Source organism: Poecile atricapillus, chromosome 27 (assembly GCF_030490865.1).
Source record: "Poecile atricapillus isolate bPoeAtr1 chromosome 27, bPoeAtr1.hap1, whole genome shotgun sequence".
Lineage (NCBI taxonomy): Eukaryota > Metazoa > Chordata > Aves > Passeriformes > Paridae > Poecile > Poecile atricapillus.
In genome coordinates, this window is record NC_081275.1 from 4,157,748 (window position 1) to 4,173,988 (window position 16,241).

General features: G+C 47.3%; 2 protein-coding genes and 1 pseudogene across 2 annotated transcripts; all 3 read left to right on the forward strand.

Annotated features, from left to right (window-relative positions):
- Positions 1 to 2,684: 2,684 nt before the first annotated feature.
- On the forward strand, positions 2,685 to 3,430 carry LOC131588929 (feather keratin Cos1-2-like). Its single transcript, XM_058858000.1, has 2 exons — positions 2,685 to 2,777; positions 3,104 to 3,430. Exons 1-2 carry the CDS (start codon positions 2,685 to 2,687, stop codon positions 3,428 to 3,430), a joined length of 420 nt encoding a protein of 139 aa, XP_058713983.1.
- A 3,765-nt stretch (positions 3,431 to 7,195) lies between these two features.
- Positions 7,196 to 8,116, forward strand: LOC131588962 (olfactory receptor 6F1-like). The gene has a single exon (XM_058858047.1). It carries the CDS (start codon positions 7,196 to 7,198, stop codon positions 8,114 to 8,116), a length of 921 nt encoding a protein of 306 aa, XP_058714030.1.
- Positions 8,117 to 11,581: 3,465 nt separating this feature from the next.
- Positions 11,582 to 12,416, forward strand: LOC131588736 (feather keratin Cos1-1/Cos1-3/Cos2-1-like; annotated as a pseudogene).
- Positions 12,417 to 16,241: the final 3,825 nt, after the last annotated feature.

The window sequence follows — 16,241 nt, forward strand, 5'->3', positions numbered from 1 at the left end:
CAGGGCCCTTTAATACCATCTTGTATAAGAGACTTCCATTGCTCTCTCAAGAAGAAATACATTTGTGCTGCTCCTGTTTAACTAGGAGCACTTGATCATTCTTACAATACTGTGGATGCTGCCTTTCAGAGGAACTTTGACAGGCTGAAAAAGTGGCCTGACAAGAACCTCCTGCAGTTCAGCATGGGGAAGGGCAAAGTCCTGCATGTGGGAAGAAACAACCCTGTGCATCAGTATGTGTTGAGCATCCCTCAGCTGTAAAGCCCTTTTGCAGAAGAAGACCTGGGTTGTCCTGCTGCTGGACACTGAGTTGACAATGAGCCAGCAATCTTGCCTCAAAGAAAGCCAGCAGTGTTCTGGGCAGTAGTGGAAGGTCCAGGAAGAGGACTGTTCTTCTCTATTCAACACTGGTGAGGGTGCTCCTGGAGTAGTGGTTCCTGTTATAAACTCCCCAGTACACGAGGGCTGTGGAAGTGCTGGAGAGAATCCAATGAAGGGACAAAAAGAGGATGAATGAACTCTCTTACAGGAGCATCTCTCCTATAAGGAAAGGCTGAGAGAGCCGGGACTCTTCATTGCAGAGAAGAAAAGGCTTAGATGAATTTTACCAACATAGACAAACACCTGAAAGCAGGGTATGGTGCTTTGACACTGGCTGGATGCCAGATGCCCACCAAAGCTGTTCCATCACTCCCCCTCCTCAGCTGGACAGAGGATATGGGAAATGGAAAAATAGAGACTTCCACAGATGCTGAAGGGTTCAGTCTGCAGCCTTAGAAAGAGCTTGGGTTAATGTAATGATAAAGGTACACAAACATTTAATAGAAAAATTATGAACTTATGTTCCTATAGTTATAAGTAAGAATATGTCCTGAGTAAATAAGAAATATTAGGTAAAATAGTGTGAGGTTTGAGCTGCAATAATGTGACTTAGAGAGTAGGCAGGGATCTAGAAGCTGTAATAGAGGTGTGTGTATGAGTACGTGACCTGTCAGTGTATTGGCTAAGAGACAGACGCAGTGCAGCTAAATTAAGCAAAGCTGATGGGCTAATAAGTAGAAACAAGTTTTGTGTCAGCTGTCTATTGGACCAAAATGTTATATATTGCTGTGTGAAGAAGAATCCTGTGATTACCTTGAGCTATGGCTGACTTGTTGCTCCTCTCTAAATCTCATGCCTTTGAGACTGATACGTTATCGAGCTTACTTGAGCAATAAATCATCTTAAATAACATGGTGGTCCCATCCCTCGTTTTTCATCTTGACAAGAGGAGAGAAAATATAAGAGGCTCCTGGTTCTAGATAAGGACAGGAAAGAACACTCACCAATTACCCTCATGGGAAAAACTAACTCAGATTGGGGAAATTAATTTGATTTATTGCAATCCAGTCAGAGTAGAGTAATGAGAAATAAACATAAAATCTAAAACCACCTTCTCCCCCACCCCTCCCTTCTCTGGCTCAATTTTAGTCCTGATTTTCTCCCCTCCAAAGGAACAGGGAATGGGAGCTGTGGTCAGTTCAACATATGTCTCTGCAGTTCTTTCGTCCTTAGGAGAAGGAACTCTTACACTCTTCCCCTATGCCAGCATGGGCTCACTCCCATGGGCAACAGTTGTCCATAAACTTCTCCAATGTGAGTTCTTCACATGGGCTACAGTTCTTCACAAGTCCTTCCTGCAAACCTGTGCTACCACCAGCCCATCACTCACACGGCCACAGGTCCTGACAGAGCCTGATCCAGCATGAGCTTTTCTGGGGTCACCTGGAACACCTACCTCCCCTCTTCACTGAGTGTCTGCAGGGTTGTTTCTCTCACATCTCTCACCTCTCTTCTGGCTGCTGTTCCATGGTAGGTGTTTTCACCCTTCCCAAACATGTTATCCCAGAGGCGCTTCCATCATCGCTGATGAGCTCAGCCTTGGCCAGTGGTGGATCAGTCTTAAAGCCATCTGGTGTTTGCTCCCCCACAACCAAAACCTTGCCATACAACCCAAATCCAGAGGGTGCAAGGCAAACAGAGCCAGGCACTTCTCTGAGGTGCCCAGTGACAAGCTACAAGCTCAGGCTGGAACACTGGGAGCTCTGTGTGAAACATAGGAAAAACCTTCTTATTGTTGAGGGTGACCAAGCACTGGCTCACATTGCCCAGATGACTTGAGGATTCTTCCTCCTTGAAGCTATTGGAAGGACATAAGGAGAGCTTTAGGAGCAAGAAAATGAAACCAAACAGTGCAGCCCAAATACCTGAGATTCTGAACACAAACACTGGAGCAAGTTGGGAGGCATGGAGGAAAGAGACATGGTATATAATTTTGCAATGGTATCATGGCATATCCTTGGGTGACCAGTCAAGTGTTGAAGTGCTGGGAGCAGCTGGGTCCCTTCCAATCAACAAGGCCTCAGGCCAGTGAGCTCCAGGCCAACCTCACTTCCCTGCACTGCACCCACCCAGCACTTGAGCAGAAGATTCTGCAGACACTGACACATTCCTGCCCTGGAAATCCTGAGGCGCCTCAATCTCAGCACTCAGAAGAAACTTCCATGAAGAAATGTCTATGACATAAGCCAGGAAATGAAAAGGTGGCAACACGGAAAACAAGCACCCAGCCCATGTCATTAGCTGGGATGTTTTCCATACATCATGAGCACCTTAGGAAATTACCACTTTCATAGAAGCCACCTATGGGCCTGGGGCAACTCAGAGCAACCATAAAAGGCAGCCCAACTTCATGCTCTCTCATCCACTTCTCCTGCCTCCTTCTCCTTGGGACCCAGGTGAGTCTGAAGCTCTTTCCCCTGTCCTTTTCTGGTGAAGTGGGTTCCTATAGCCTGTGAGAGGTCTTAGTGCTGCTGCTGGGGGGGTCAGAGAAGAACTAAGTTCTGACTTAGACAGTGTCAAGGATTTGGCTGAGGGAGCTACTTATTGAAGAAATAAGGTGACAGCAGTACTGCAAGGCTGAAAACCCCTTTCTCTCACTGCCCAGTTTCTTCCTTCTGGCTTAAGCAGCTACCATTGCAATTCTTGCAGTGGGATGATAGACTCATGGCTGATGGCTCCTCACCTGTGCCTGTGCTCTGCTTCCTCCCTTCCCTCTGTCCAGGTGCATCTGCAGCCTCAAGACATGTCCTGCAACACCCAGTGCCGTCCCTGCCAGCCCTGTGGCCCCACCCCACTGGGCAGCAGCTGCAATGAGTGCTGTGTCAGGCAGTGCCAGGACTCCACCGTGGCCATCCAGCCCTCGCCCGTGGTGGTGACCCTGCCTGGCCCCATCCTCAGCTCCTTCCCACAGAACACCGTGGTGGGTTCCTCCACCTCCGCTGCTGTTGGCAACATCCTCAGCTGTGATGGAGTGCCCATCAACTCTGGGGGCTTTGACCTCTCCTGCATCACCAACCGCTATGGTGGCAACAGATGTCGTCCCTGCTAAACCACTGGTGCAGCCCTCACAAGGATCCCCAGGAACCCAGAAGCTGATGCTGGACTGAGGACACAGCTCCTGGCCATTGAATTCAGAGGTGCTGAGCAACCAATGCTGCCCTTCTGCAGGAAGGCAGGTGGGGCTCTCTGAAACCATGGCCAGTGTTTGCTTTCCTGTCTTACTCTCTATCCCACCTCTCTCTTGTCTTCCATACTTCTGGATTGTAAGACTTTCAGAGCCTCTCTGGGGGATCTGCTAACCCCTGCCCACTGTGGGGCAGGCAGATGGATGCCTCGTTGGCTCTCCAGTGGCTCTCCAGTGTCTGTGCCAAAGTGGTCACAGACTTTCTGCAGTTGTATGTGGTCTCTCATCGCCACCACCAGTAGCCTCCTCTATAAGGGAGTTAATTTCCCACTTCAATGACAATAAAGCTTTCTGCATCTTACCCTCAGCCTCCATGTAATCCTTTTTTGGTGTCCTTGTCTCAAGTTGCTGAGACCAAAAGGCATTGCCATGGGTGGTGGAGGAAAAGGTGGGGACACAAGTGGACCGTTGGTTATTCCCAGAGGAAGGGGAGGGTGGGAAACAGAAGTGGGGCCCATTCAGGTACTATCCCTTGGAGCTGAGTAAGACATCCCTGACGTCTCCACAGACATCAGGGATCAGGCTCAGCCTTCCAACATTTCTGCTCAGATATGATTCCTTGGTCTCAGAGCATGTCCTGCAGATGGGGAGTATAACCCATCCTCGGGACCAGGTCTAGCAGACTCTCTAGAGTCCTCCCACAGTCAGTGATGGGACATCAGGTCACCCAGGGAACTTACCCCATCCCAAAGCAGATGTGCACAGGCAATGGCATGAATCATTCCTGGAGACACAAACCCTGCAGCTGACCAGTGGTGGCCTCTGAACTCCCCAACTAGGACAAGCAGGGCATGTATACCTGCTAATGTGTGCATGGATTGCTTCATTAAGTGATCACAAGTGAACCCACAGGCTCCAACACCTCCATTCCATGGCTAAACCCCACATCCATTTCCATGGATAGCACAGATAGATAGCAGGGAGATGGCTTCATGGTCAGCAAAGAGGCTCAAGCTGAGCACTTTACTCACATTAGCTGCATCTCCACCTCACACCAAGTACAGGTCAGTTTTCTCTCAACCACACTGAATCCTGGGACACAGGACTTGCAGGAAATGTCTCTGTCAAGTCCAACACCTGTGTGGTGGTCCTGGACAGTGTAGACAGACTCTCTCTGGAGGTGAATCTAACTCAAGATGTCTAGAGGATAAGACATCTTGACAGAGGATAAGAAGTGAGTGTGTTTTTGTGTGTGTATGGTCTAAGCCAGCTGACTAGTTTGTCTTGAGTATCAACAAAAGAGAAATAGGTGTCTATAAGGCCTGTATTGCCTGATCTGTAAGAAATAATTTTTTGTAAAAGCTGAACTAAGGCTTGAGGGTGCCTATTTCTCTCAGCTGATGATGAACAGAGCAAAGATGTGTACCTCAATAGAAGATCCCTTTTCTGGAGTCAGGGAAAATAAATTTTTCTTTACTAATGTATTGTCTGATTTTGAACTTAGATCTTTACTTAGTTCTTCAGCTAAACTTCACTTAGTTAACTCACTTCAGTTAAAACCGAAGACAGAGGCCTTAACTGCATTTAGAGGCTCTGAAATGAGGCAGGTGAATCCCTTACATTACTCTGTATTCATATGCCCATAGTTTCCTTTAGTTACTTCCCACCCTGGAGGTTTCAGGGCCACCTGAGTATCCAGCACCAAATACTTGACACTTCCAGTCTCTTGGAACATGACTATTTCAGAAATCTCCATGGCAGCTGAGTTCCTGACAAGGTTCTCATACCACAGCTGCAGGCAGGAGGCAAACACCCAGCCTAGCAGCTACTTAGGGAATTGTATTGCTGTTCTTTAATTGGCCTGTGTGAAGAGAGAGTACTATTCGTCTCTGACAAGCTCATTAGACCTCACAGAGGTTAAACTCCCTGGAGCACACCAGAGGGAAAACAGAAAACAGTCTCCTAGGTGTGGCCAGCTGGAGCTTCATTGTGTTAATGAGGTGGGTGTGGGGATGTTCTTATGGTAATGATGCTGGCGACTCTCTGGTGTATGATCTCACTATATTAAGCTAAGCTGAAGAGATTTTACACTTTGTGTGTGCACACAAAGCTCCCTTTAGTGGAATTACAGTGGTGGCTGTGAGAGGGAAAAAATCAGGATTGGAAGCTGTCAGATCCTACTGGATGGAGAGGAAACAAGGTCAGGCAGTTGCCATCAGCTTGAAGTGAGTCAGCAAGGGGAGAGCTGCTCATCCACACACCTGCACCTGAATCCAGAGTTCCCCTCAATAAAGCTACCTCTTTCCAATGCTCTCCATTAGCCAAGGGGACCATGGCTACCTTGGGAGGACGGTGCATGAAAAAATGTCATTTGGATCATTTCAACTGGCAAATCTGGTGAGTGAAGCCTGCCCAAGACCTATAGTACAGACTTCCAATGCCTTGCATGTTTGAGAGTTAATTTAAGGGAGATTTCTTTACTCTTTAAATACTTGAGATTTTTGGTATATATTGCTGTGGAGGAAGATAGGAGGAAAATAAATGATTCAGATGGTGATTTAGTCCGTCTGTCTTCCACATCCACCTGAAGATATGTTCTCTCTAGAGAAGTGCTCAAGAATTCTCCCTTGTTTGCAGGAACAGTTCAGCAGAGCTACCTTTAATGAGATTCAACTCAGAGGATTTTGCCTTCAGTCCCTGAGGCTGAATATCTCTGCCCAAGTTGAGATGTCTAACATCCAGGTACTTACTAGACTCCTGCCTTAGACCTCAGAGACAACCTGGCACTTTTAGAGGGCTTTTAGCCATGTTTATGAGATAAAATGAGCCATGTCTCCCTCATGCTTTTTCTCTGTCTGTGAAGAAAGAAGGAGGGGTAAGCTGAGGAGCTAAGATAGGAGTACTTCACCGTAGATATTTCAGCTTGGTAAGCAGAAATCCTTCCCCTGACTCTGAGATGACAAAATTGCAAAGACGTAAATTGTACCCCTAGTAGGTATGCTAAGAAGCAGACATCAGTGAGGGAAATTGAGGTATTTGCAAAAGCTTCCTGTTTGAGGATTGGAGGAAATAAAAAAGCAAATACAGGAAACCTTTAGTAGTGACTGTCATACTAACCTGCTGCCCTGTGTGACTGAGGCTCAGTCTCAATCCCTTGTAAAAAACTGACATAAAAGAGGTGGGAAAATCTCTTGCAGTGTCACATTATCATGACAGTATTTGTATTCCTCAGCTTCATTTGCTGATATCACACCTCAGTATTGCCTGCTTTAGAGACTACAGGTTACGTTATTCCCTTCCTACTTGCAACAGCTTTTCCCCTAGCTGGAGTGCCTCAGCCTGTTGGCCATAGTTTCCTAAGTGGGATTTTCATCTCACAGAAGTGACTATATTCCCCATGCTGAAAAGGAAGTGCACCATCTGATAAATAGTTCCCCAAGTGTTCATTTGTTGGGGTACGCCTGATTTTTGGGGTTAGATCTAGTTGTCCAAAAGTGTTTCATCAGGGAAGGATTTCTCTGACAATTTTAACATTTGATAAATACCATTTTCCCATGCTGTGCTCCAACTGCATTTTTGGGGATGGTGATTTTTCTCACTACTTGTAGCATCTGAAGGACCAGCACAAGCATGCAAGCTTTCACAGAAACTTTTCTTTCTTTGCAGACGGACCTCAGCATTTGGAAGGACATGGTAAATGGAACAAGTGTGGAGGAATTCATCCTGCTTGGCTTCCCAGGCACATGGCAATTCCGAGTCTCCTTTGTGGTGGTATTTGCACTGATGTACACCCTGACAGTAATAGGCAATGCATCTGTCATAGCCCTTGTGTGGATAAGCAGCAACCTACACACCCCAATGTACTTTTTCCTTTGTAATCTCTCCTTTCTGGAGATCTGGTACACTACTGGTGTTGTTCCCAAAGCCATAGGAGTCATGCTGGGGACCAGTCAGACCATCTCCTTCAGTGTCTGCATCCTCCAGTTGTTCTTTCTTCTCTCTCTAGGCTCCACTGAGTGTTTTCTCCTGTCTGTCATGGCCTATGACCGCTACTTGGCCATATGCTACCCCCTGAGGTACAATTCCCTCATGAACAGTGTCCTCTCTGTTCGGCTGGCACTCAGCTCCTGGCTGGGAGGCTTTTTGGCCATTTCCCTGCTGGCCTTTCTGACATCCAGGCTGACTTTCTGTGGGCCAGATGTCATCAATCATTTTCTCTGTGATATAGATTCTTGCCTTGCCCTCTCCTGCAGTGATACAAGGCCTGTGGAGCTGGCAACCTTCCTCATCTCCATAATTGTTGTGGTGGCCTCCTGTGTGGTCACTCTAGTCTCCTATGTGTACATCATCTCTTCCATCCTGCGGATCCAGTCAGCCCATGGTCGGAAAAAGGCCTTTTCCACGTGCTCTGCCCATCTCAGTGTTGTCACAATCTGGTATGGCTCCACCATGTTCCTGTATGTCAAGCCATCAGCCCAGAACTCCCTGAACCTGAACAAAATTGTGAATACCTTTAACACAGTGGTAACTCCTTTGTTGAACCCCTTCATTTACACGCTCAGAAACAAAGAGGTGAAGCTCGCTCTGGGACGGGCTTTCCAGAAAAAGTGAAGTGACTTTTCACAGGGCATCAGTTGAACAAACAGATTCATCCCTGCCCTCCCATAAATTCTGCCCCCCTGAACCCCACTGAAATGTAGGGGCAGTGAGAAGCCACCAATTCCAGTGAGTTAATATCACCTTACAGCCATCTCGGGCTGGGCTGAGCCTCAGTTCAGCTGCTTCCACCACCCTCTGCTCATTCCCTGTGAATTCAGAATGCCTCCCAGTCCTTTAAAGTGCCATGCTTGGAAAGGGTCACAAACCCTGTCCATAAATGGTTCTGTAGCAGAGCTGGAGGAGTGGTACTCCCACAGGTTTCTACCCCAGTTTGCCAAGTGCTTCATTTTGTCAGGGTTTGTCTCAATCTCCTACAGAAATCCCAGCAATTTTAGGAAACATTGCTTTAGGAAGTAGACATGCGTTTCTCCATTTAGTCTGATGTTTTGTGATGAATCTGTGTCACATTCTTGTAGCTATTTAATCAAATCATACTCTGATTCAAGATAAAATTTGGCAATGTCTGATATTTCTACCTATAGCCATTATTCCTAGCATAAGACTGCAAACAAAATTTGCATAATTCCTTTTCTTTCCTCTCCTTAGTATCTGAATCTACTCTCTTATTTTTAATTAAAATTATGCAAAATAGTGTGCTTCATACTAAATGTGTCAGGGCATTTCCACATCTAAAACCCCACATAATTTTTGGCAGTACATTGTTCCACCCATTTTGGGCTTTGTTGTGGAAAAACTTTAATGTGATTGGCAAAGCACTCAAAGTGCAGAGCTGTGGAAGGCAGGTTAGGAAGCAAATCTCCCTTTACACTCACTAGGAAGATATTAGCACTTCCAAACAGCACTTGATTTTCCCCTCCCAATTTTCATTTCAGAACAGATTAATCACCTTCTCAAAGCTTTTCTTTTTGCACACTGACACTGAAGATAGTCCATGTAACCACTTCATAATGAGGAGACATGAACATGGTAGACACACCTTTATGGAGAGTGTGGGATTAATTTTGAAGATTGAGTCTGAACTGAACATCTACTTCTCCCTTCTAGAAGCAATGGCATTTCAGGAGGAGATTCACAAACCTCCTGCATCCACCTGGACACTTGGCATTTCGTCCTGTATCCAGGCCCAGACACCATTGCCCAGGGCACAGGCTGATTCCCACCTTTTGTCAGCTGTGCTCTTTTTCAGTGGCATTTGGGAAAATGCTTGGGACAGCAGAAAGAGTCTGAGACTGGATTTATCCTCAGAGAGACATCACTGCTTGTCTTTTCTGCCTAGAAATGATGCATTTTGGAGAGAATTGTATATCTGGAGTGCTGAAGCCCTCTATAGTCCTGGAAAGCAACAAAAAGCAGGACCAAAAATGTCCAAGAAATCCAAGACACAGCAGAGTACAGGACACAGACCTGCTGTGAATTCCTCATCAACACTACTCAGAGACCTCTGAGATAAACAGGGGCATGCAAAGCTTCACACAGGGCTGTCAGAGCAGGCCCTTGTCACTTGGGAGAGGCAGGCTATCCTGGAACAGCAGCAGAAAAACAAATGAGTACCCTAAGATTGCTAAAGTGAAGGGGATGATACTTCATGAGCAACATATTCCAATTCAAAGGGTGGGATCCATCTGGAAACTCAGCACCCTTGAGCTGAGTTTCCATAATTGCTGTAGTTGGGTTACCTGAAAGTAGGTCCCCAGAACCCTTCCTTTAGCTCATGGGAGGAAAGGAGATCACTGAGCTGTTACCAGCTGTTGGACAGAGAAACTGGCATGGACTTGAGAACATGGGAGTTCTCTCCAGCACTGGTGATTTCCCCAAAAAGAAGGAGAGACATTAAAAAGAGTGGGACCACTCTCTGGCAGTGGATGAGTGTAGGAAGAATCTTGTCCAGAGTCTGGCTGATGACTGTTTTCCACTTGCTGATGCAGGGTAAGGAAGAGCCCTTCCCATCTTGGGCTTCTGTGATCACAGTGGCAAAACCATAAGAACAATTGTGCCTCCTACCAAAGGCACAATTCTCCAGCTGTGGTCATCAGTGGAGGCCCATGGAGATGAAACAGGAAGAAGAGCCAGTAGGCTACTTGTTCTGAGAATTCCAATCCTATCTTAAGCAGAGAACATTGACTAGGGTGGTTTCAATTTTTAATGGTGTAGCTTCCAATAGATTTGCCCCAAGTCAGGTTTCTTGGGCTGTTTTCATCATCAAAATCCCTGGATCTAGAAGCAACTGTGAAAGTCACATGAGTATGTGCTTCACAGTACCACAGCATCCCCTTCCAGGAATACAGCAGCCATAGCTTCTCTGGACAATCTGTGCCAGGGCCTCACCACCCTCAGAGGCAAGAATTTTTTCTCAGTAACTAGTATGAATCTATCCTGTTTTAGTGGGAAGCCATTCCCCCTTGTCCTCCCACTCCATGCCCTTGTAAAAAAGTCCCTCTTCATCTCTCTTGGATCCTCTTTGGGCACTGGAATGTGATTTAAGGTATCCCCAGAACCACCTTCAGGCTAAACACATTCATCTCTCCCAGCCCTGTCTCCACTGCAGAAGGGCTGCAGCCCTCTGAGCATCTTTGTGGCCTCTTCTGGACCTGCTTCAGCACCTTCGCATTGGGGGCCCCAGAACTGGATCTCACCCCAGCTGGGATCTCACAAGAGCAGAGTATTGGGGGAGAACCACTTCTCTGTACCTCGTGGTCACTCTCCTTTTGATGTAATACAATCCTGGGATAAAATTCCAGGGCTGCATGTGAACATTGCAGGTCATGTCCAGCCTCTCATTCACCAGTACACCCAAGTCCTTCTTGGCTGGGCTGCTCTCAGTTTGTTATTACCCAGTCTGTGTCCATCCTTGGGAATGACCAAACCCAAATTCAGGACCTTACATCTGGCCTTCTTGTGCTTCATGAGGATTATATGGGCCCACCTCTCTATCCTGTAGATAGTCAAGGTTGCAGGAGCACAACACACTGTGAACTCTGCTGAGGACACCTGGGGACAACTGCAGCAGGGTTGGAGCATTGTGAGGAAGGACAAGGAGCCAGACAAGCCCATGATATTTTCTGTGCTGCACAAAGAGGGGATGAGTTAAAACAGGCTAGAATTTTCTCCTCATAGCAAAGTTAGGCAGGTTGGGGCCAAAACCAGTTGCAGAGTCCATGGACATGGGGAGAGAAGAAGTGACCAAAGTGAGGGAAAGAGAAGGATAGGACATATCTTCATGCACAGGAGTCCTTGGGCAGCCAGCTGAGGATTGCTGGAAATCAAACAGTCCCACCAGAGTTATACTGACTGTAATATCACTTGCCTGGTCTGGGCCCTTGCAGTACATAAACTGAGTCTTCTGCCTGCACTGCTGCATTCCTCCCTTAGAAATCCTGGGGCCTTTAATCCCAAGGATCAGAAGAAGCCTTCATTGGGGAACGAGCATGGAACAAACCTGGAAATGAAAAGGCAGCAATGCAGGAAATAAAAGCACAGCCCATATCATTAGGTGTGCTGGTTTGCATTCAAGATGAGCTTGCTGGGAAATTGTTACCTCTGCAAAGACTGCCCCTGGTCCTGTGGCAGTGAAGGGCAGGTATAAAAGGCAGCCCAAGTCTCTGCTCTCTCATCCACTTCTCTTGCTTCCTTCAGCTTGGGAACCAGGTGAGTCTGAAGCCCTTTCTCTTTCTCTTCCAAAGTGAGATCTCCACATGGTGGACATCTCAAATTGGCTTTCTCATATTTGGGGATTGGAGCATTTGGTCATGAGAGAGGAAAGTGGGGAGGAGGCTGGCATAGAGAGAGGCTGGTGTCAGTGGTGCCTTTTGGTTTATGAGCTGGGAGAGAACTTCCTGAGTCAGGCTGCTCTTTGCAGGGCTCCTGGCCCAGTCTCCAGCTTCCCACTCACGATGGTCTTGGCTCTTTTGTGATGGGATAACCCACCCAGCCTTGTGCTCTGTTTTCTCTCTGCTCTCTCTGCCAGGTGTACCTGTGGCCTCAAGACATGTCCTGCAACACCCAGTGTCGCCCCTGCCAGCCCTGTGGTCCCACCCCGCTGGCCAACAGCTGCAATGAGTGCTGTGTCAGGCAGTGCCAGGACTCCACTGTTGTGATTGAGCCTCCTGCTGTGGTGGTGACCCTGCCTGGCCCCATCCTCAGCTCCTTCCCACAGAACACCGTGGTGGGATCGTCTACCTCAGCTGCTGTTGGCAACATCCTCAGCTCTGACGGAGTGCCCATCAACTCTGGGGGCTTTGACATCTCCTCCATCACCAGGCGCTATGGTGGAAGGAGGGGTCTCCCCTGCTAATGGTTCATGGGCATATATAGGTCTTGGGAAGTGTCCCCAGGATCTCCAGGCATGGTGCTGGACAAAGGAAGAATCTTCAGGTCATTTTTTTCAGAGGAACTGACCATCTTTAGTTCCTCCTGAAAATGCTGGAAGGAAGGGCCCAGCTCAGGCACTCCGAAAGCATGCCCTATGTCTTTCCTACATTTCTCCTTGTCTCTATTTTCATTGTGTCCTTCTGCTTCCCTGGGCTGCAAGGCTCCTCCAAGCCAGCCTGTGTTCTACAGGCAAGGCAAATGGATGCCCTGCATGGACTTCACCATGGCCAAGAGGTGAAGTGTCTTGCTTGTCCCTCCAGATCCCTGCACTGAGGGCCTGTGCTTGTAAAAACCTTGATTCCCTCTTTAAACTCAATAAAGATTTTTGCATCTCAGACTGAGTCTCCAGGTGGTCCTTCCCTCCACATATGTCCTTGCAAGCTGCTGGGGTAGAATGGTGCTGTTCCTGGCAAGGGATAAGGTGACAATGTAGTGAGATCTTTTATCCAGAAAAATGTGAGGTTGGGATACAGTGCAGAGGATCCTATGTTGGGAACAATCCTGGGGCAGGATGCAAAACATCCCCAGTTATGCCAAGGTGATCAGCCCTTTCCCTTCAGTGTCTCTGCCCAGATATACCCCCAACACCTCCCACAAAAACCTCTGCTGTCCTCATGTAACAGCTAGAATTCCATGGGAAGTCCTGGAGACAAACCAACCTGCAGCGTCATGGGAATGTGGCACCTCTTGCTCTGGTCAGTGTTGTGCCAGGGTGTGAGATGAAGAATGAGGGATGCGACCACCTTGCTTTGAGATGATTTATTGCTCAAGTAGCCAGATACGATATCAGTCTCAAGGCGTGAGATTTAGAAGTTACAAGAGACTTGTTGTTACAAGTCAGCCATAGCTCGAGGAAATCATGAGTTTCTTCTTTGCACAGCAATATATATAATATTTTGGTCCAATAGGCAGTTGACACAAAGCTTGTTTTCACTTATTAACCCATCACCTTTGCTTAATTTTGCTGCACTGTGTCTCTCTCTTAACCGCTAAGCTGACAGGTCACGTACTCGTACACCTCTACTACAGTTTCTAGATCTCTAACATACTCTGTAAGTCACACTATTACAACTTAAACCTCAAACTATTTTACTTAATATAATTTCTTACTTTAGGCATATTCTTACTTATAATTATAGGAACATAAGTTTATAATTTCTCTACCTAATGTCTGTGTACTTTCATCATTACATTAATCCAAGCTCTTTCCAAGATTGCAGATTGAATCCTTCAGCATCTGTAGAATTTTCTATTTTTCGGTTTCCAGTACTAGGGCAGACAGAAAATGTTCCCAAAGAAGTGTGGTTGTGTGGAATAGCCTCAGAACTGGCCCATGGCCTCATCTCCATCTTCACTGCACTGCCCAGTCTCAGACCATGGCCAGCACGAAGGAACATGGGCGGCTGGGATCAGTTCCTCATTGCTGGCTTACCACCACACTTAAGGCCCGTGGCAGGGCCCAGGTTTTGGCAGGCACATAGGCCTGTCATCATTCCCAACTCAGTGCTGGGATTAACCACACTGGGTCTCACAATGGAGTCCCTGTGAACCCTCATGGGCCAGGGCAATCCAAGGACAGTAATGAATGCCCACAGACCCTTCACTTCTCAGTGATACCTTGTCACTCTCAACCACAGGTGGAACAGCTCTGCTCAGGCTCAGGGCCTCAAATGCTCTGCTGTGTAAGGAGCAGCACTGCTCCAGAAAAACTCTGTGTAAAGTCATTCTGGGTACACTCAGCAGTATTTGTGAGCTGTCTGTGCAGAGAAGTTTTGTTCACAAACATCCTTCTTGCTTAGTCTGATGCTCTTGAGCACTGTTTTGATCAAAAGCACATCAGAGGCCTCAGTCAGGCAGGGCTGGATAAACAGAATCCATCCATCCATCCACAATGGAGACTGTGTAAATTGCCCTTTCCCCATCTTGGAGTCTGGAGTGCAGACAGATGTCCTTTTCTTCCAGAAAGTGAGGTTATGAAATCCTTAGATGACATTGCCTCCTCTTGCCTGTTTGACCAATGGCTGGTCAGGGTGACAGTGGTAACGGGGCATTGAACACATCTCTCTTGGCAATCAGGTTTATGGGAGCTGTGTAAGCCAAGTTCTGCAGGCTGCAGAATGTCTGTACCCTGTGCATACCTGTTGGAAAGCCCTGCTTTTTAGCCATCCCTTCACATTTTATAGATGGTGGGTAACAGGGCTGATGACAGCATAGCACAGACTGTCCCTAGAGAAAACTGGGCCGACTAGTGTAAAACATTCTTCTTCATTTCCCTGACACGGTCATGTCATTAATGCCCAAGTTTCTGTGAAGAACATCTGGCTTCACTATTAATGCAGATATTTAAATGTTGGGTTTTTTTCAGGGATACTCCAAAATTTATTTTTGGATTTCCACCCTCAGCTTAAGTGATTAAAAGGTTGGGACATCTCAGGTGTCTACAGTTCCCTGAATATAGGGAAGGAGCTGATGAAGGCAAAGCTAAGCTCAAAATAGGGGCTGAAACATGAAGGGGCCAACAGAGAAAGTTCCCTGCACATACTTTCTGCTGGAGATTTAGGGAAGAGTCTCTGAACTCCTCCATCTCTTTGACCAATGGACATGTTCTTGTGATGCCCAGCCTCACCTTTTCACACACAAGACCTGCACTGCTGTCACTGGGTAAATTGCTAATATAGGGGCAATCCAGCTCCTTGCTCTGCCTGGTACCCTTGGAGTCCCCCACTCTCTCTCTGCTCCACAGAGCCAGGGCACAAGCACCACTCCTGCCTGGGGACACTGTGACACCTGCACCACAGAGTAACTGCTGGGGCATCACCTGCTGGTGCCCATCTGCCCAGTAACCTTGTTTATTGGCTTTCCCTGTGCAGCACAGTGCCTCTGTCCTTCCAGTGCCGTGCACACCAATAATATGTACTGTGATTCTTTAATTCAGTACCTGTTTGGGCTGAGATCAGCCTGACACAGCACCAGGTCGATGAGCTGGATGAATACATTTGACATTGGCTTTGGCATGAAGGAAGGCTGTGTCCCACACATGGAAGCACCAACAATTCACTGGAAGCAGATCCATTTGGACACGGCCTGAACAAGGAAAGTAGGATTCCTTTTTCTTTCTCTGGGACAAAGCAAATCCCATCCTTTTGAACTCTCTAGCAGCTGTGTCCTGACCTGGTCAGGCAGAGGGGGACTGCCCATCATGCTGAGGCATCCCCAATCCTGTTACACTGAACTAAATTAAAGATCTAAATTGGTCATCCTTTTTGGGGCCTGGTATCATAATCAGTGGAGTATGATCTTTGGAGTATCAGGAGAAGGAGGGTTCAGGAAATGGGTTAATTACAGTGCTTCTCTTTGGAGAGATTTCTAGGAGGCTGATGCCATTACCTTTCAGCTGCACTTGAGCTCCTGCTGCTTTGCAGGGCTCATGAACAGAGCCATGGAGAGTGTCCCTGCCACGAGCAGCACGATCTATTTGTGAGGAGAGACACAAAAGGACACGTGTTCATATACACCTGTCAAACATGCACCTGTGATACATTCACACAAGTCTGGTTGCACACAAGAGCACCAGACATGAACACATGTAGGAACACACCCTACTGTGAACTCTTCTGAGGACACCAGGAGACAGCCACAGCAGGGCTGGAGCCTTGTGGGGAAGGGCAAGGCCTCAGGCAAGCTCATGGCATTGTTTGTGTACTCACAGACTGCTCAGAGAGTGGACAAGTCAAAACAAGCCAGTTGT